The sequence below is a fragment of the Neltuma alba genome, unplaced genomic scaffold, assembly GCF_004799145.2.
Source record: "Neltuma alba isolate B1F8T4 unplaced genomic scaffold, ASM479914v2 tig00012000_pilon, whole genome shotgun sequence".
Classification (NCBI taxonomy): domain Eukaryota; kingdom Viridiplantae; phylum Streptophyta; class Magnoliopsida; order Fabales; family Fabaceae; genus Neltuma; species Neltuma alba.
The window spans coordinates 670,086-691,821 of NW_021636573.1; the positions used below are offsets into that span (position 1 = coordinate 670,086).

Below are 21,736 nucleotides of genomic sequence, written 5' to 3' on the forward strand. Positions count from 1 at the left end.
TTTAAAAGAAAAAGCAAAAATTGGGAATAAATACCCCATTGAAAAATTAATTAGCAAATGGAATCTAGAAAGATCAGTTACACAAAAAGAAAATCAGTTGCACACACACGAAAGATTAGTTGCTCAAACACAGAAGATCACTTGCACACAATAAAAGTTCACTTGTACAAGTTCTTTAGATCTCATTTGTTAATTAATTTCTTAATGGGTATTTTTCCCGAATTTTCCTTAGAAAAAATCATATCAAATTTGTTATAATTAACTAATTATTTGACTTCTTTAATCGATCCAAATAACTTAAATAGTTTTTATATTAAGTATAATAATTAATACATTGACGACTTATAATAAGAACCACTCATTTCTTCTAGAAATTGTCCTGCAATAAGTGGGGTATATCTATTACATGAGGAAATAAGGAACAGTAAGGAAGTTGTGAGGATCACTCCAACCCCAACCATTTATCGTCCCTCATGACAAGGGAAAATTGTAGCGAGTCCCAAAAGCCACGGCAACAATCCAGCTTAAAGTTGGCACCTTTGTCAGCTAGATTTCGCTTTCAGCTTGAACACTACAAATTCTAGTGTCACCGAAAGGCATAGCATGCTTGAAAAGTAGACACTGGAAAAGGGTCAGAAATAGAGCCCGAGCATTAAATGCCAATTGTTTGGAACCTATAAATACATCACAAACAACAAAAGAGCCTGTCCTAGCTTTGATTATAAATGCTGTGTTTCCATTAACCATGCATCCCAAACATCCTTAGCATTGGTAAATAGTACCCTAATGAAACATGCTGCTAGCTCCATCCCTCTCATTGTAATGAATATTCGGATGCACTCATTATACGAAGCTTGGGCAGACTGGCCCCTCGGAAAGACCAAGGCGAACTTCCATTCCATGGTGCATGTCTGGTGGCCGGAAAGATTCAGATTCTCGGGGATCTGCAGGCAACAAAAATGAAACTGAGAATGGGGGAGACAGGGAAAAACAGTGCTGTGATTAGAATGGAGAGCAATATATCACTGTCCTAATATTTTAGTAATCATTTAGTTCTAAGGGAAAGACTGCACTTTAGATGTTTTGTTTCCAAAAACAAAAGGGGGCAAAAGTGACAAATGAAGAATTGCCTAACAATCTAGAATGCCACAGTAACATTTTCAATCCTCACAGTCTTTCTCATCTCTTATTTACCAATAGCGTTAAAATGTAGACAATCCTTTATTCGGAGGGTCGAGAAACTTGGAAACTTCAATAAGTAAATAAACTACAAGCAAACGAAACAAAAAAGATGTGGGCTGATCATATTATTACCATTAAGATAATCCTCAAAACAAATGTGATCAAGAGTTCCGGTATAAGCTTCAAAACCCAGCACCGAAGATGGAATAGCTCCTGGAGGTCTCTGGAATCTACGAGAGACAGTAGCAATAAGCACATAAAATATGCAGACAAAAGCCACTAATAAGATGGAGCCCATACGAGGAACTGGTGTAAGGATGACAAATCACAGCAAATAGCCAAGACAAGTACAGCATAAAAAATCACGCGAGAATTAATTCCAACCCACTTAATCTTTCTTTGCAGAGCAACCAACGCTTGTTTTCTACGGTTTAGCGTTTTTCTTTTCATTCAGATAAAGACAAATGACCCTTATATACCTTAAACTCACAAGCACAGTGCTTACTTCGAGAAGAAAGAAGGTGAAATATGCAAAGCTTTCAACTCAGACAATATGGTAACATTACTGGCTACTGCCCCACCCAGGGGCAGAAGTCAACAGTTCTGCCAGGCTAAGGCTGCCAGACCATGGAAGTTTCAAGGCAGAAATATCTTAACTGCCATGCCAGAACGCATCTCACTGGCCAAGAATTAGGTCATGTGTGGGCCTGTAGGACTTAGTGCAAAGACAAGGCCCTATATCAGCTCATATGGGTTCACCATTTCTTACAATGGCAAATTGCAGACAGTATGAATCCACAATAGCCATAAAAATGAATTTATCAGAACTCAAGCCACAATTCCTTCTCTAACCACGCTAAAAGAATATTCACGTTCTCTAATTCTCGATGCTTCTGGAATAAGGACACGTGCTTTTGTATCCAATTTCAGTATCTTGTTTTAAGAATAGAAGAGTACAATTTGGCCTTCTTTTAATCTTTAATTTGATGCGGAGAATGAGATGATATTAAATAAAAACCTGTTAAATTATAAATCACATACAACATACATATGTTTTAGTGGAAAATTCAGGGTTAGACATAACATTCCAAAGACAGGCAATAGAACAACACATATTTCACATTAGAAGAAAATTCAATTTAAATTAGCTGTCCAAACAAGGGTCACATGAGCATATGGATACATTTCAGAAGAATCTATATTTTCAAGAAAAGATACAGCATCATTGGAAAAATACAGATTAAAGACCTGCTATGGGAAACATCGAATAACTATCCCAAGATGCAATTTGACACTTCAAAATATTTCTATATCAGCATATTATTGGCAGAGGATGCATTCAGAAAAACTGGAAAGTATTTGTTTACAAGAGTTTGTATTTTGTAATGTAGATTAATTTAAGTCACGTAAACTTAATTGACTTGAAATCCCATTTAACTCACCATTCTGATTAATGTGAATCAACCTTATATAATAAGGCTCTCTTCCACATGCACCAAAGAACAGAACATTATTAACCCACAATGCCATAGGTTTGATATTCTTCACATGTTAATCATTGCTTTATAAGAATATAAATAAGTTGTCGTATAAATTTTTGTATCATGTCTTATTGACCTATACCATGTGGTTTCTTATTGCCTCGAGTTTATGTTTGCCTCACAGAAACAGCAGGAGTTTGAAAGGGCACAGAATTAGGCACGATCAAGTTCACAAACACCAGTAAATCAAAAATAGATTGGGGGATGGGAAGAAGCTACAGTTTCAACTGACCAAACTTAATCAGGTTCGTACCACTAAAACAAAAATAGCGGGGCCATGGAGAGGGGCCTACAAGGACCGACTAGACAACATATCCTTGCCCTTGCCAGCTATCAGTTCCAAAAAAAAAAAAAATTCAGAAGAAACTAATTGCTTCAGATACACGCTGCAACAAGTTCAAAAGACACCATCAATATCGTACCTAGAAAGTATTTGCCTGTCCAGGTCCATCTTCAGTGGAAAAGCAGACCCATATGTATTGATAATGCACTTCCTCTTCATTGTTTCCTGTGTTCGCCTTACCTAAAAATAACAGAGCGTAGAAACTTTATTAGAGAGTAAACCATGATCAATACCAAGACTTCTACAATTTTCATCAGAAAAAACAGGCAAGCACAATTGACATTACTACACTTTGTAGTCTATTTCAACCCCAATGGTTAATACTAATCAGAAATTTCCAACTTTTCAAACCACCAAGTTCTTCATAACAATGATTGAAGTAAGTTGCAATAATAGAAAGCCTATTTGCAGAGAAAATCTCAATAGGGAACAAATCAACGACATTCAAATTATATTGAACCAGCAAAAGCCCAAATAAAAGGGTAAAAAGTGGGTCATATGAAAATCCAGCTGTGACCCAGGTGATACAGCTACAAAACCCCAGGCAAACTGATTATCGGAACTTCCAACACAGCATCCCATCAAAGAATTCCAGAGTAAGAGAAGAGAAAATGATTACGGATTTTTGAGCGGATTGAAGAGGATGAGATCCAATGATGTCACTCTTGACGCCCTGAAGTCCAGAACGAAGTGTGTCATTTTGGAGCCCTCCAATTTGGTGTGTGATGTTCTTTGGCACTCCCTCCATGTTTGCGTCTTCTGCCTCTGCAACTAGTCAGCTCAGCACAAGCTTCTGTATCAAGCAAAGAAAAAGCAAAAATGAAAATTGATTTACGAATTATTTATTGGTTGAGAAAAGAAGCCAATGACATCGTCTTTTATTCTTGCTGCTCAATTCAACCTCAGCCCCAGGGTGAACATTGATTTATCATTGCTCTTACAATTTACACAAGAGTTCAAGGGACTCTAGCAATAACGTTCATGTCAACTCACTTAAATTTTCTCATAGGTCTAGCTCAAAGCAAGAAATTTCACATCCTCAAAGGCTCAAATCACAAGCTTAATGACCTTGATTTTGTTGCTAGTAACTCAGAAGTAAGAGATGATTCTTGGGGGAAAAAATGGGATCTAACAGTAGCTTGTCAAAATCAGATGTCAGCAGGAATGTCTTTTATTGCTAGAGCTCGAATCAAGTGGCTAGATGAGTATGGATTTGTAGAGATCCCAAGTTCAAATTCTTAACACTTCCCAATGCATCAATATGGAAAAAGGGATTGTTCTTGACACAATAAGTAGAGCGCAAATTCACTCTACAAAGGTGTTACAATACAAGAAAGACTTCCCCCAAGATTTAAAATTCACCTAGCTCCCACATAGAAATAATTAGAAATCATTGAAGCTTGCGTTTTATTGAAATTTACACTACACCCATCTTCTTCCATAAATCTTGTCCGTGGACCACCAAATCCAAGAGGCTTTTAACACAAGAGCATGCCATGGAATACTCAACACTCAACAACTAAGGTCTTATTCAAAACTTAGCTTTAAATTTAGATTAAAATATATTTCCCTTTTCACCCTTCAAATAACAAATGATAGACATTAAGCTAACAATCAACAGCTATATCACCCACCCAATATAACTCCAAAGCACCATTTTTCAACACACTGGCAGCCCTGAGCACAGAAATATCTCCCAAAGAGTCTAAATGCCTTCAATGAAAAACAGTACAGAGGCTGGTTCAGAGATATAATCAGTTGATGCAAGAATGGAGAAATCAAAATGAAAAATATAGAATAGGGTCTCCTCACGGTTGCAATTCGGCATGCACTAATGGAATGGTTTGCTGTTGTGGACTGAAGCTTTAGTAAAATAAGCGAAAGAAACATAAAAGGAGAACACTGAAGGAAAGAAATGGCTCTACCACTAAGTTACCAAAACTAATCAATCAAATTATTGGCTGTGAGGGAGTTGGGATAATGAGCCCAAAAAATCTAATGGCCGCAACAGAACTAAGGGGGTGTTTGGATGAAGGCAAACCACGGTTTGGAGAATAGCTTATGGAGAATAGATTCTGGAGAGAATAGATTTTGAAAGAATAGATTTTCTGAAAAAGTGATTTTGATAAAGTGAGAGTGTTTGGATAGTTGTTGTCAGAAGTGCTTTTTTATATGTAAAAATTACTAAAAAGGACATCAGTTTAAATGATAATTACATATAAGATATATTTCATAATATATGTTTATTTGAAATAATAAATTTGTTAATAATATATATTTTAACAACATAATAAATAAGGCATAAATAATATAAATAAAAAAATTAATACGTATAAATATTAATAAAATAATTAAATATGTTTTTTGTAAAATAATTTATTTTGCCATTGTGTACTCAAGAGACTGGTTCTAGCAAAACTTTGATAGCGATCATGCTTCTTCGAAGTTATGCATATCTTTTTCACAAACCTTCCTCTTTTGTCGCCGTATTTTTATATGTAGAAAATAGAATTGTTACTTGTGCATTGTTGGAGCCTCTGACAACACCCACTTTTCTGCCTCAAAAGCCAACCCCCGCATGCTTGTTCTCAAACCAAGGTTTTCTTGGCCAAAACCAAGGTTTTGCCAGAAACCTTGGTTTAAAAAAAAAAGAGGGTGTTTGGCAAATTTTTTCTCAAACTATGGTTTGAGAAACTAAACCATGGTTTGGAAAAAAAGCCAAACACCCCCTGAAAAGACTTCAACCCTTGAACTTCCGCATAAGAATAAACTCAATTTTACTTGGATTTTCGTACGTATCATAAGGTTAACACAAAGGAAAACAGAACACCAAAATATTGACATACCAGGAGAATGAAATTCCGTAGAAGATTTCTCCAAGCAAGAAGGCCTATGGTTTATAAAATGATTACTCAGTTGAACCAAAACACGCATAACTGAAGCCTTAAAAGTCTAGTACTTGGCTCCTTCTCCAGCAAACGGACCTCAAATATAAAATGCCCACATCTTATGAGAAAACATAGTCAACTGAGGTTGCTCTAAATGTTAAGCGCGTCGTCTCCTCCTCTGTTAATCAGATCGATAAAATGAACGCCTTACCCTCAAAGCGAACATAAGGTAGCAGAATCAGAAAGCTTTCACCAATAACTAGAAACAGAAAATAATCATCGCACATTTGTCTTCCCACAATTTAGAAGCAAAATACACAATCAACGTTATCAACAGAAAGAATGCGATGAAAACACAGGAAAACAAAGCAAAAGTAAACCAAAACGATGACCTTACCGATGTTCTTCTGTATCAAGAAACTCCACACTTGGACCTGGCTTCGCGATGGTGAAGACGATGGCTGCTTAAACAACCCAAAAAAAAAAAAAAAAAAGAAATTTTATGGAAAGTAATTTATTATTTAAATTTTATAAACAAATAAAACTATTTTATGATCCTAAAATTGATTGAGTATTTACTAGTTTTCATATTTTATAATATTTCCATGTATATTCTTTATTTTTATTTTTTGCATATAGTACATTTAATTATTGTTAATAATTTAATCAAGTTAAATTATAAAAATTGTTAGAAATATAATTTTTATTTATATTTAAAAAAATTGAACATCTTAAAATTTTTTTTAAGAATGATTTTCCCAAAAACGTATTTTTTTTTAATTTGAAAAACTATAATAAACAAGAACAGTATACCTTTATGCCTAGAAGAATAAATTCATAGGGAAATATATTTAACAGTTAAATCATAAAACTATTCTTTTCATATCATAGAGTGAAAAACTCTTTATTATTTTGTATAAAAACTATCATTGTCTTTTGTATATATATTAAACAAAACCTACCAATGAACTAGCTTAGTGACTTGTAAAAACTTTTGTATATATAGTAAACTAAACCTATCAATGAGCTAGCTTAGTGACTTGTAAAAACTAAAAGCTAACATGCATAAATATGTTTTAGTTGTATATGCTGAAAGTGAAATGTGAAAATATAATTGGTAAACTTGGCCGGTTTAGTTCATAAAATAATAAGGAGTGGAATGGAATGATAGAAAATGATATGGAATGTTGATTACAATAATGAATCTGTTTTGTATGATGTTAAAGATATTGGATATTTTTTTAAAAGTTAACGTGCAAATTTGTCAAGTTTAAAATCGTAATAATTTTGTCCTACTGTTAAAAAGTTAATATTGACTGTTAACATTAATTGTTTCCCACTAATGCACTCCTTCCTCTGTTCATGTGGGATTAGCCTCTTGCTTCCTCCAGCGGGCAGCTGATATGTACGTCGTGAGGAATATAGAATGAAGTTCTTTACCATGCTTCAAGAGATGTTTAACTGCCAATCTGAACCCATGCCACAGGAATCAAGCTTGGAGAACTATTTTGGGTTTACTTTGTTGGAAATTTTGGAATGCTAGAAACAAACGGCTGTTTGCTAATGCTTCCTCTTTCACGGTACAAGGAAGAGAACGAAGTCTTAGCATTAGCTCATCAATCATCATAACTTAAAATTTTTTCATGAAACTAAAGCTATAAAGCTGTTACCTTGCTAGCTTCTTTAGCTTTTGTTTTCTCCTATGTATAGCTGATTTGCAGCCTAGTGTCAATTTCGTAAACCAAATGCTGCCTCTGTATTCTTTCTATGAAATTACACTCCTCTCACTCAAAACACGGGGGTTGAAAACTTCTAGTTGTAAATGTTGAAAGGCCAGTACAAAACTAGTTGAATCCTGCTTTATTGTATTGCAGTTGTTCTTTTAAATATAAAAATATACAGACAAATATCACATCATAACTCGAAACACACACACACACATCAATAATTAATGTAACGCATTTCCAGGCAAACAACTTACGTTGGAGATGGATTATGCCAGGTCCTGTCAAATTCAGCCTACATAAGTTAAAAGAAAAATTTGAGAGCACCAAAACTGGAACCTGAAAACAGGCAGAATGGCATACGGCAATTATTTCCTTAAATATTACAAATCCTTCCCTAACATGATAAGAAGCTGCTTTGCACTCCATGTTACATCAACAATTCTATGAAGAGGAGTAGCAATATCTTCTGCCATAGTCATCATAAGGGCTCTGCTTTCTGCAACATTCCGGATTTAAGGTATTAGACTATAGAATAGAAATTGTGTAGATAATGAAACTGTGCATAAATGATGTATGCATTAATTTTAAAAAAGCATTTATCTTTACCATTATTATCAATATGGCTTGTTGATATCCCTTAAAATGTTCACAACATAACTCGATTAACCAGAAAAGAATATTAAATAGGAATATCACAACCTCCAAACACAAGGGATGGGGTCACCACTTAATTGAATAATACCTCCGGGCCTACCAGCCAAAGATCAAGTTTGAGGAACTGAGATCAAGCTAAGCATTATTAATATTCACTTCCCAACCTAAGGAAGCGTGTGGGAAATAATGGGGTTTCTGTTGTGATCTTTTTCTGACATTAATTAGCTAGTTTACGCTATCCTTACTATTCTATCTTGGCATGCATCTCACATATAGGTTGTTTTCTATCTTATCGTGTATCTTCCCTTCATTTACTTGTGTGTCTTTCCTCCATATAGAAAAATAATTCAGAGAAACTAAAACCCTGAAAATCTTCATAATCTAATAATTCTTAATGCATATTTTGCAATTTTCTTTTAGCTTGGATTTTATGATTCCAGGTGTTTTAGAGCCATTAATTTAAAAATTTTGATGCCCAATGGGTTAAAGTTCTCTCTCTTTCACAGCTAATATTGTACTTGTTTGCAGTAGTTCTGAAATTGGCCAAAATTTTAAGAAGTTAATAAAGAGAAGAAAATGTTCACAAACCTGGTATCTTACTGAAATGAAACAAGGACAAAGACGCAAGAGTCTTGAACTCAAGATCCCCACTCTGCAGTATTCCTTTCATCTGATAGATGATGGCTGGGAATGCAGGAAGGGGTGAACCAGAATTACTTAGTACAGAAAGTCTGGAACTAAGCCATGTGACTGTTAATAAGCATATCTTCACCAAATCAAGGTATCTAGAGGCTAAACATCTTGAAATGTTCTTCAAAAATGGGCTTTCTCCATCACCAATCAACAATTCTAACAACTTCATCAGCCACTCTTGGTTCTTTTCTTCTTCATCTTCCTACGGTTTCATTTAAAATATCAGCCAAGTTACATCATGTGAATTGTGCAAGCAAAAAAGATTCCAATGACAGTGCTAAAATGTTCTGCATAAGAATCAATATTTCTGGAAGCTTGAGTGCTAGTTTCATTTGGTCAATGAAACAAGCATACAACTGCAATAGCTGAAGGAGTGCATAACGAAATTTAGCTATCTAGACGCTGAGGTAAGCATTATAAGATTGAAACAAAAATTGTAGCAACAAATGCAAACTGGAAGGTTAAAAATTCATGTTAATTATGAAAAGAAATAAATCACATAATTGTGACATTAGCAATCATCATTACATGCATAATACAAAAACTTCCGCGAGTCATTGCAATAGTTACTTATAATGTTAATATAATTGGGGAAAAGGCCATGAGAGACAATCAGATAACTTTGGAAAGCAAACATACCAATGATATTATGCCCTCTTCTTCATGCTCACAAGAATTGACTGCTGAACTATCATTTTCATCTTCATTTTGCTCTAAAATGTTAGCCTTGGCTTGTTTCTTTCTTTTGAAAGCAAAAAGTCCTTTCAAAATAAGCAGTGCCCTGCAACACTTTTCTTGAACCTTGTCATCATGTAAGCTGGCATCAAGAGCAACTGCAATGGCATTCACAGCCTCCTCTCTGTATGCGCAATGCATTGGAGGCTCAGTCTTCAGATAGAAGTTGTCCTAGCCAATTACAGAGATCAGATTTCATACATCACAGGTTGGAAAGAGGACATAATGGAAAGACACCAAATTTTAGCGATAACTTTTATTGAATAACTTCTCTTCTAGCCGTCAATGTGTAATTTCCATCTTAATTTTGCAAACTTTTGATATTGCTTTCTTGCACGTCAAGTCTACTTGCATGTCATTTACGGTGTGTTTGGATTAGCGGTTGAAAAACTGACTTTTATTCCATCTGACTTTTGCAAATATGAGTTTGAGTAAAAATCAGTTAGTATAACGTGATTTATATTTGGATTGATATTTATAAAAAATCAGTTTAAAAAGTTAAAACCTATTTAGATTATTAATAGAAAAGTAAGTTTGGACAAGACATAAATATTACTATTTTACTGAATCGTAATGTTTTATATTATATGTTTTTAATATGATAATAGTTAAAAAATAAATAAAATTATAAATATAAAATAAAAATGTTATATGTATATAACGTAATAATTCTAAAAAATATTTAAATTAAAATTAGACAAATAAAATAATAAATATTTGTTGGAAAAATTATAAATACTAAATAAATTATTCGAATAAAAATGATATAAAATAAGTAATTTAAGGAAATAAAATGAATAACTATATATATAAATAATATTATCCCAAAACTACGTCTGCACTAATAGGACACAGGACATAGGCAAGACAACAAAGAAGCATGAGGATTGAGAAGTAAGGGCAAAAATGGAAGAACAAATAAGAAAAAAAGAATGGGTGATGAGAAGCCAGGAGCGGTGTGATAAAAAGGCAACCAAAAGTGGCGTTGGAAAAAAAAAAAAAAAGAACTTACTTTTGGCATAAGTCAATCTCGAAAAGTGCCAATCCAAACAAGAGAAATTATCAAAAATAGTGTCCACCGTGGCTTTTGAAGTTTGCACCATGCTTTTCTCTAAGCTACCGGCAATTCCAACATGCTCCTAGTTGATGCAAGTAATTAATTAGAAAGGTCATTACTTTCCGATATCCAGCTTATATCATTTAAGAAATTGTGAGAGATTAGGACACTCGTTCTCAAGGTACCTACATTAAATGCGCTAGGATTTTTATGTTGCCCAATCCATTTATGTCCCGTTTGATTAAATGGAAGAGTTTTTGATGGAAATAGAAGTGAAAATGGAAGTGGAAATGAGATTAAAAATGTGTTTGGTGTGACCATGGAAGTAGAATTTGAATTTTAATTAAAATATATATTAATAATATGAAAATACTAAAATGTCCTTGCTGAAAAAAAATCACTCTCTTCCTCCCAAGGAAAAGAAATCCATGTTCGAAAAGAAGCACGCCGTCGGAGGAAACAATTCAGGAATTAGAACTGTTGTGATAGGATTTTTTCAATTGCAAATCTGATCAAACCACTTTCCTATAGCAATTAATCCACTCAAAACACCCATATCTTGAAGAAGTTAGCTTTGCTTCTTCTCATACTCCACATACCGCTTCCTACAATCCAGCTACGCTGCTATCAATGGCGGCCATTAACACAGGATTTAAACAAGAAATCTTCCAGAAAATTAGCATAAGAACCAAAAAAAAAAATATTGCAAAGAAGATGGTTGCAGCTATCAAAGTCAAGAACCAAAATCATAGGAAAAAAATAATAGCAGAAAATTTGACAAGAAAATACTTCCATTGTTGCAGCATCGAATCAAAGAACCACCTCTGTTAGAAATGAAAATGGGCTGCGAATTGTAATAGAGATTTCAGCTTAAAAAAAAAAAAAACAAAGCACTATCGTCTCTGGAGAAGAAGACTCGCAGATCTGGAGAAATCTCTCCCTCTCGATGGTAGAAACCATACTCTTTGGAGAGACCCGAATGTTGATCTCTCTCCATTGTCGTTGATGGAAGAAATAGATGAAGAGGATGCAAGATCGTGAGCAGCCAAAATGAAAATCGAAGGTTGAAACCGCCGCAATCATACATCATCCTCGTCGCCACGCCAACCTTGCCTTGTCTTCATCGTCCTCGCGAGGTCAACGTTGTCAAAGGTGTAGGAGGAAGCGAGAAGGGAGAAGATGAGATCGAAGGGGATGCCAGAGGGGGGACATCGTCAATGATGGAGATGGACACCGGAGGAGGATGGCGTCAGGTTTGACGGAGAAGGGATGGGCAAATTGGTCAATTGATAAAACAACTGAAGGGTACAATGGTCAGAAAATCTCACTTCCATGGAACCCATCTCAGTTCCCCGGTCTAGCTAAGGAACCAAGTTCCATCAAATTTGATGGAACTGACTTCCACCAAGAACCCACTTCACGCATACCAAACGCATAAAATAATGGGTTCTACTTCCGGTTCCACTTCCTTCCCTCCAGTTCCCTGCTACCAAACGGGGCATTATGCTTTTCATGTCAGAACAGTCAAGATTGTTTCTGACAGTACAAGAAAAATGACATTGAATGAATGTGATGGGGAAACCAGAATAAGGCTTTCAAGAGTATTGGCACTTACCAGTAAATCAAGGTGCAACAGAAGAACAGCAACAAGGGGTTTTTGACGGAGAGAAGAATTCTGAAGATACAAAAGTAGAACATCCATAGTGTTCAATAAATCCGGACCAGCAAAGCCACTTAAGAAGGAAATAACATCATTTCTGCAGCAAATGTATTAAAAAATAAAGTAATTTATAGCTGAAATAACAATATTAGTGATTCTAAGAGCTATAATTATGCAGGAACTCAAATTCTAGTACTATATATACTAAAGTGCCCAAAGGAGTTACCCTCAACATTTGTTCAACATGATGCCGCCATGATTTAAAAACTAAATAGCTCAATCATTTATCATATTAGACTTTTTAAAACCATTATGTTGATCTAAGAATTTCATCTTTAGACCAAGTGGTTCATCGACATGATATCGAAGTCTAATTGATCAAATAATTTAGAGCACAACCCCTGAGACCATAAGGCTATGGTAGTGTAAAGTACTATTTACCTTCGGCGGCTGTAAGACTCTATGGCATGCATTTCAATTCCAATGGGCTTTCACTTCGGCAACATGTCAGAGCTAAACAATACTTCATCCCTTGTTTAGTACTAGTACAGTGGTACTAAATCGGTAATAATATGCACAAGTCCATATGTGCAGACGCCTTTTCGCAACTCATGTATCTACTCTTTCTTATTTTAAATTTGTTCAATAAAATTTTCCAGTGTTAATGGTTATAAAGAAGATTAGACTTACAACTTTAACCTTTTCAAGGTGCTTTGTATGGTACTCTACTTTGGATGAGTAAGAAATACTACCTCCGATCCTTAACATAAGACCCTATTTGATTTTTATTTTGATCCTAAATGTAAGACCCCAATCCACTTTGTCTCTCATATTTATACAATTTTTTTTCCAAAGTAACCCTTCTAACAATGATAGTTTTAATCAATACACTTGATTAGCAAGGATATTTTAAGAAAGACAACACTTATTTAAGACAAATAACTAACTCAACTTACTTTCTTAATCTCCTTAAATTAGTCAACTGGCTCTTATAATTAAGACTGGAGGTAGTATTAAATTTGTTTGCGTAACATGCGAAAACATATTTTGGAAGATAATAATGCTTTGTTTGCGTAAGATGCGAAAATATATTGCCTTAAACATTTAAAAATTTAAAGGTGGAAAAATACTGAGTTTAACAGCAGCTTTAATGAAGCAACATATGGAATGATAACTGCTTAAAGAGTTAGAAGCGGTGGACAAAGGAGTTGATGGAGAAAGAATATCATCAACTAAGGTAAGGCATTCAAACTGAGTTGTCGCTAACCCATCAAAGACACAGACTACTACGATTCATGCTTTTCCATTTTCCGCAGACTAATGAATAAATACAGAAAACATTAATAGCCCGTCTGGTTCAATTCCATGAAAGTTCATTACATGTAATCCTGATGTAATGAGCTGATTCAATTGTTTGGTTGGACTTTTATAATGTAAAAAGAATTACATATTGTAATCCTAATTACCTTAAGTAGATGCATGGAGATTACATAGCTAAGACCTATGAATGAGGATGCAGACCTCTTGTAATCAAATAGAATATATTTTATTACCCTTATAGTTTTTAAAATTGACCAGATTACCCTTAATGAAAGACTCATAAACCCTATCAATTGGTATCAATTGTGTTCACACTACAACTGTTGTCTTCCTCACTGCTGCTAACGATCATCCATCAGGTTGGAAAGGTAATCACTCCTTGCCTCTTTCGTTTGGTTTTCTTTTGTGACATTTTTCATCAATTTTGGTGTGCGCTATATTCTTTTTCTATTTGTGGAGATAATAAGCTAATATTAAATAGATTAGGTGCATATGAAGAGTATGCTTTTCTTTCCTGAAAATACCAATGGACCTATATCCATTAAACATGAAACTTTATCAAACTATCTATTTAGCATTTTATGATTTTTGTCGCTATCAAGTGACCCTTCAAATCAACTTCAATTTTTTAACAAACCTTTTCAATTAATATTTTCTATTTGAAAGAAAAAGATTAACTCATTTTTTTTCCAAGACTGTAATTCTGCATACTTATCAAGAAGTTGGAGCTCATTCTTTCAAAAGCACTTTTCAAGAAAAAAGAATAATATTTTATACAAATGTATGGGATGAATTTAAAGAACTCTAGCTTTATCAAATGTTTTAAATATATTTATCCAATATGACACCAATTTCATTAGCATTTTTTCTAATAAAAAATCTGAATCTATTCTTTATATTTCTTGATCATCACAATTTTAACCAAAAAAAATGAAGCTTGTAATTATCTTCAACTAGTGTGTGCCTATTCTTTATATATTTTTGGGTTCTAGATGTCTATTCATAATATGCCTTTACTAAATAATTTATTTATATGTTTGCTTATATATATGATTTGCTTGAAATTATAGTAACATGTTTATATTATATATTGAGATTATATTATCCCATCTAAAATGTTGCTTAAAATTTTATGCTATAACTTTATTTTGGTTAGGTACAGTAAATTATGGATGAAGACAGGCAACAAGTCATTTTTCATACAATGTTGGCCTGCATTAGGATTATGTATGCTGTTCGGAAGATGTTTCTTGAGATGTTTAGTGTGGCTGTCTATAACACTAAATACATTCATGACCGGTCTTACACCCTTGATTTCCATAAGAAAAGAAGGTGCCTTAGAGAGATGGTGTATGGTAGTGATATAACTTGCTTTAACCAAACTAAGATGTATAGAACTACATTTTTTCGACTCTGTAGTATGTTAGAGACTATAGGTGGTCTTAAATCGACTCGGCATATGTTAGTGGATGAGCAAGTTGCAATCTTTGTGCATGTACTTGCTCATCATGTGAAAAAAAGAGTTATTTAATTTGAGTTTGGAAGGTCAGGAGAAACCATAAGTCGATATTTCAAGATAGTTTTAAAAGCAGTTGTTCGCCTCCAAGGTGAGCTCTTTAAAACACCTGAACCAATTCTTGAAGATTTAGTTGATGAGAGGTGGGAGTGATTCAAGGTAAACATAAATCCCATGTGTCCATTTTTTCAAGTCAGTTTTTTTTTTTTGTTTGATTGATGAACATTTGTAGGGCTGCCTTAATGCACTTGATGGAACCCACATAAGGATTCAAGTACCTACGGAAATAAAAGGTAGGTATAGGAATAGAAAGGGAGACATAACTACCAATGTTCTTGGGGTTTGCTCTCAAAATGGTGAATTTATATTCGTATTTCCAGGATGGGAAGGGTCTGCAGCCGATAGTAGGGTGTTGAGAGATGTAATTGCTAGACCAAATGGTTTCAAGGTCTCTCAAGGTATGAATGTAAATCGTGTATGTATAGTTTGATTTACTTCTTATGTTTTAATAGTGGTGATATGTTATGTGTAGGAAATTATTATCTAATTGATGCGGGATGCACAAACTGTGAAGGCTTCCTTGCTCCATATAGAGGATAGCGATATCACTTAAGTGAGTGGCATAATGGAAGAAATCCTGAATCTCCACAAGAGTATTTCAACATGCGACATTCATCTATTAGAAATGTCATTGAATGGGCATTCGGGATCTTAAAGATGCATTGGGTAATATTAAGGAGCCCATCATATTACCCCATTCGAACTCAAAACCAATATATCGTTGCTTGTTGTCTATTGCATAATCTCATTATGCGAGATAATATGGATGATACCATTGTGGCTGAATTTGATTCAATAGATCAACCAAATCTCCAAGATGATAATAATCCAATATTAACCATGGAACCATCAAATGCTTGGAGTAATTTCTGGGAGAATATAGCCAATGAAATGTTTAATGCTTTTAGGGCTCATAGGAATAATAGATAATGTTTGTAAATTATTATTTGAGTTGGACCTATATTTTTCATATTTGAATGTTTTTGTTTGACTATATTAGCTATTAAGGTGAGCTTGTAATAGTATATCTTTAACACTTGTGTGACTTGTATTTTAGATTTATATACAAATTATAGTTATTGTTATAATATGTGGGCACATAAAAAAAAAATGCATATACATTATATAGATACAATTTTAATTATCAAACCTACATTATACTTAATATATATAAATATATGGATACGAGCCAATTTTATAGTTTTTCCTATTATATATAAAAATTTATATTTTGATATGTTATAGTGGATACGGTTATTATATATTTGGACTAAAAAATAAACAATTTTAATTGTGTGTGTATATATATATATATATATATGAGAATGTAGATAAGGGTAATTTTGTCTTTTGATATATTATTTTTACCTATTCTCATGTTTTTTATAATCCAACCAAACATTTTTATACCTATACATCATTTTTCCGTAATGACGTACCAAACAAGCTCATATAATCATCATTACATTATATTCTATTACATTGCATTACATTCTATATCATTCAATGAACCAAACGGGCACTAAGAGTCAAAATCCTCTCCAATAAATAATTTATTTCATTTGTAAAGGGGAGCTAGAAAAATTGGGGCCTCAGTTTGTCCCTCTCTTGCAGCTAGCGCTACTGCAAAAGAACCAAACCAAATCATTAATAGGAAAGAGACTTCCAAACGAGTGAGACCAACGGTAATATGGTAAAGTTTTAAACTAAAGGTGCCAGACAAAACCCAAGAAATTAGAAAAAATGATAATACTCACCTTTTAAGAGAAAATAATTCAGTAAGTAGCGAAATTGCACTTGTTCCTGGGGCAACATCCACACTGCAAAGCAGGTGTAGAAGACATTTTTTGTCAATGTTCCTCGCGATCTGATATATGCAGCTAGAATCTGCTTCACTGCAATTTACCAAGAGTGCCAAAACATGTGTTTTCTCTTCCACATTTCCCAATTCAAACCTCCTAAAAAGAAATGACAGAAACCCTACAGAGATGAGTTGTCTGACATAATTTCTTTTGTTTACTCCATTCAATGAAGTGATGAGACTCTCCAAATTAAAGACAGCAGCCTCTTCATGTTTCAGCTTATGGCTTTCTTTGTCCGCGATTTGAGAAGCAAAATCCAGTATGCGACTAAATTGTTCTGACTTCCAATTATCAATCAAACGCTTCAAAACAAGGTTAGTTAATGGCATGGCAACACAATCTAAACTATTTCCAGACACCGGGCAAGTTCTGTTTCCCTTTTCAAACCAGGCTTTGATTGCTGCTCGTTCAAAGGTTTGACCAGTTTCAAGGGTAGTCGGTTCCTCAAATAAAGTTCCAGTCAAAGGACAAATGAACTCCTGCGGAATAGTTGGAAAATATAACCCTGCAACAAAGTAGTTATGTTCTTCATTCACCACTCATCCCTTAAATGATGATAGAACAAGACACGATTTCTCATGGAGCTTAAATTAATGAAATGTAATTGTTTTTCACCTTTAGGAGAAGAGCTCGTCTCTGTTGGCTGCATGAAAGTAATAATACGTTAGAGGAGGTCACCCAAAAAAACACAAAACAAAAAAGGACACAAAAAGCAGAAGGCGCTATCAAACAATAGAAATAGCCAAGAGCACGTTACATTTGCAACAGAGTTGGAGACTGATTCCTCACTGGACAGTGAACCAGTAGACACAATGTGATCAAAATGCCTTTTGGCATCTTGCATTACTAAAACAGATCCTGTCACCTTCGTAAGAGGGACTTCATTAGTTCTCTCATACGGTAGATCATCTAGCATGTTGCTTTTTACATGTGTGAAAGAGTTAGCAATATCATCACTGACACTTCTTCCTTGCCACATTTGTTCATCTATCATTGAGGTTCCTTTCTACACCAAAAATGTCAAAAATTATATACAAATGTGAGGATGTGTTAGATGCAGAGCAAGAGAAGAGAGAAACAAATAAGTACATGTGACTCTATAATTTATTTAAAAAAACATGCTATAAAAATCATAATGTAACTGCAAAAGATTTTCAATATCAAGTTGTAGAGCAGTAAGAATAATCTATTCACTTTATGCATATTTGTGGTAGTGCGTGCACATTATAGTCATATGGTTATAGAGAAAATAGCTATACTAATGCACTCTAAGACATGTGATGAGAAGAAATAATAAAAATGAGTCAAAACATACAGTATGGAGCTCAATAGCAAGCGTCACCTTCTGGGAATCTTCTTCAGTGTCTTCATCGGTATATTCAACCATTTCAGAGACAAATGTTAATTTTTGTTCAGCAATAGATGAAACACATGAGTGTCCCTTGCTGTTGTGTAAGTTATCTTCCGTGGCATTATCTTCCTCTTCTTCAATTCCAGCTTTACTCGAGCTACCAAAGACAGAATCATACAGTTTTTTGCTAACCATTGGCTGTGGTGAGAATGAATCAACGGAAGAAGCTAATTCAGAAGAATGACCAAGGGAACTTCCGTAATGACTTTCTGAAGCAGATGTTGAAGGAACGGTGATAGAAGGAACTGATGGAGCTTCTCCCCCTTCAGTGAGCCAGTCTTTGTAGTACACAGCAAATGAATGAGTCCCAGAATCCAAATGCTCATTATACACCTTTTCAAGATGCTTCATTTTTCTTGTTCTGCTTGTCATATTCACTAGCATATGAACTTCCCTGTTGTACCATTCTTTCAAAAGAGAAAGTTGTGGAGAAAATAAGCACTCCCACAATTCAGGAAGCAATGTTGTCCGTGCCTGAGAAGGTGAATCACAAAATACTTGCAAAAGATGCTTTGCCGATACCTTATCCTTTCTCTGTATCTTATAGACAACACTGAGGTAAAGATGAGCACAGGCTGACAACTTATAATTCGGTATCCCACATGTAAAACCATACTTCAGTTCATTTAAGCTTAGACCTGTAATAATGCTTAGCTGCAAAGAGGTTCTTTTCAATTCTTTTTCAGATACAGATTCCTCAGCAGCTTGTTCTATTGTATCAATTGCTTGTTCAAGACTTCTTATGACTTTGGTCTCAGTACTGTTCTCATCTTCCAGTTCAATGAAATTCAAGGAAGAAAAACAATTGTGACGCCATGTGGTCCGAAAATCTTCATCGTTTAGAAAGCGTTTTATATATCCATTTAGAATAGAAACAACTGCTTGCACAGCAACTTCATCGAGAGCTACATCAGCTGTTGTTTGCAAAGCATGCCCATGATTTTTGTCATAACTATTTTCAAAGCTTTCGTTAGTTGATCGACCGTATGATCTCTCCTGTCGCTTTATATTCTTCTTGGCACTTCCATTCAACTGTCCAACCTTATGTGTACTAGAACTGCTGCTATGCCTCTTATCCAGCTTTGCATCCTTGAGTAGCATCCTGGGCCACTTATCCCTATTCCTAAAGTCATTCAAATACTCTTCTTTCCCTCTATTTGCAATTAATTCATTGGAATAAACATCTTTAACTTTGCCGTCTTCTTGGTCGTCCACCTTGGTTATCTCATTTCTAGGTGTGTGTCCTGGTGTTTTGCTATCAAATTTTTTACTCAACTTCGCATTGCTGGAAGATTTCTCAGCAATTTCATTCTTCAATCCGTCATCCAATTTCCCTCTTTCAGCAAGATTATCCCTTGGTCTCCCGCGCTGAGCAGTATCTCTATTAAAAAATTCATCCCCAATCCGATATTGTGAGATGTAAGATTTTGTTCTCTCCTCTCTAATTCTGTCATCTGATACAGATAGTCTCCTTTCCTGGTCCCTGATTGAGTGATGGGGCATCTTATCAGGATTAGACTGGACGGAAGATCTGGATCTTGTGATTCTTCTGCTTCCCTTGAACCCTTCTTCAGCTAGGAGTTTCCCCAAGGATGAAGCCATTTATGTTGGAAATTAGATATATGCAGTAATCTTCACAAGGAAAGAATAAGCTCAATCCACAAGTTAAAATATTTTGGTTGGATGGTGTTCCTTCCTGTATACAAAGAGCATAGTGATAATCAGAAACAATTCAATGAAGCCTAAATATATAACTAAGAGCTGAAGATAAGGAATATCAAAATCAGAATAGATAAAAAAAATCCAGTAATAAATATCTTTCTTAGAATTCCTGCTGAAGTGAGCTCCATGATCAGTGAACAGTTAGAATATGGAAAAGAAAATAAAACAGATAAGGAAAGACGCAATATTAATCATAGACATTCCCGTTCACCTTAGCATAAAGACATTCTCCCGTTCACCTTAGCATAAAGACATTACGGGAATGTCAGAATCTTTGGCTGGAAGCAATTTCAGAAATGATATTCCTAGTATTCATGCTGACTTCTGTCACAAGTTAACAACAACTGTGGGCGGAAAAAATATACAGAATAGATTTTAAAAAAGGAAGTAATAATAGTTAAAAAATTCCTGTTCTCCAAACTTGAAGTTTAGGATATATCATTAAATAAATATCAGAATCTGTAACTAGGATCAATTTCAGAAATAGTGTTTGTATTGTTCATGATGTTTTCTGTCACAAGTTAACAATAACTTGATATGAAACAGAACATAAAATAGATAAAGAAAGACGCAATATTAATCAGAAACGTTCCTGTTCGCCTAAACATGAAGCTAAGAGTGTCGCCAAAAAAACCAAAAAAACATGAAGCTACGAGATAACATCAAAGAAATATCAGGGCCTGTAACTAGAATCAATTCCAGAAATGGTGCCCTTATGTACTATTCGTAGTGCCTTCCATCTCAAGTTATTAACTTTATGAAAAAGAATATGAAATGGATAAAGAAAGACGCAATAATAATCACATTCTTGTTCGCCTAAACATGAAGCTGAGGGACACAATTAAAGAAATATTAGGATCTGTAACTATATTCATCTTCGACAATTGTGCTCTTTTTTTTTTATTATTATTCATGCTGAGACTTCCATCACAAGTAAACAGTAACTCTGCAGCACATAAACGAAGAAGATAAAAGAAAGAATGAGACGCACCACGCAGAAGATTCAGAGATTTCCATTCACCCGCAATCCAGGAACGTTGAAACAAACACCTGAAATCCAATCGATCCAGCACCACCGAGTCTCCAAATCCAATAGAAGAAAATTTGAGAATAATATTCGAGAGATTCTTCAGGAAGAAAACGAATTAAGAAGCATGGTGATTGGAGAAAGTCCATATGAGGGCGTCGTGCGATGATTAAAGAATAAGGATTGAGGAGGAAAAAATCAAATAGAAAAATAATGAGAAGAACAACAATTGGCGACAAGAGAGAATGATGAGTGTTCAGGTGAAGACGACGGGTTGTGACGTAAGGGAATTGTTTGAATCTTTCAACCGATCTGGCTCGTGATTGGTGAATGCTGCC

The 21,736-nt window shown here is 34.6% G+C and overlaps 2 protein-coding genes across 2 annotated transcripts; both read right to left on the minus strand.

The window, feature by feature from the left end:
- Positions 1–756: 756 nt before the first annotated feature.
- LOC114720802 (cyclin-B1-2-like) lies at positions 757–6,340 on the minus strand. The gene is made up of 5 exons (XM_028906505.1): positions 5,913–6,340; positions 3,686–3,859; positions 3,146–3,246; positions 1,315–1,412; positions 757–944 (listed from the first exon to the last, which is right to left on the minus strand). The coding sequence occupies exons 2-5, from the start codon at positions 3,812–3,814 to the stop codon at positions 844–846; spliced, it is 429 nt and encodes a 142-aa protein (XP_028762338.1). The 5' UTR covers positions 3,815–3,859; positions 5,913–6,340; the 3' UTR covers positions 757–843.
- On the minus strand, positions 4,674–20,251 carry LOC114720823 (putative E3 ubiquitin-protein ligase LIN). Its single transcript, XM_028906543.1, has 11 exons — positions 18,581–20,251; positions 17,996–18,244; positions 17,854–17,881; positions 17,134–17,743; positions 12,436–12,577; positions 9,650–9,916; positions 8,924–9,230; positions 8,066–8,177; positions 7,936–7,973; positions 6,352–6,415; positions 4,674–4,779 (listed from the first exon to the last, which is right to left on the minus strand). Exons 1-11 carry the CDS (start codon positions 20,249–20,251, stop codon positions 4,674–4,676), a joined length of 3,594 nt encoding a protein of 1,197 aa, XP_028762376.1.
- Positions 20,252–21,736: the final 1,485 nt, after the last annotated feature.

Bases quoted from the DNA above. Each gene is read 5' to 3' on its own strand.
- LOC114720802 (XM_028906505.1), bottom strand. From the start codon at position 3,814: ATGGAGGGAGTGCCAAAGAACATCACACACCAAATTGGAGGGCTCCAA. The intron at 3,247-3,685 runs GTAATCATTTTC...TGTTATTTTTAG, and splicing joins TTCAATCCGCTCAAAAATCC to GTAAGGCGAACACAGGAAAC. The intron at 945-1,314 runs GTAATAATATGA...TGTTGCCTGCAG, and splicing joins TTTTGAGGATTATCTTAATG to ATCCCCGAGAATCTGAATCT.
- LOC114720823 (XM_028906543.1), bottom strand. From the start codon at position 20,251: ATGGCTTCATCCTTGGGGAAACTCCTAGCTGAAGAAGGGTTCAAGGGA. The intron at 18,245-18,580 runs GTGACGCTTGCT...TTTTTGGTGTAG, and splicing joins CTGAAGAAGATTCCCAGAAG to AAAGGAACCTCAATGATAGA. The intron at 17,882-17,995 runs GTAACGTGCTCT...ACTTTCATGCAG, and splicing joins TCTCCAACTCTGTTGCAAAT to CCAACAGAGACGAGCTCTTC.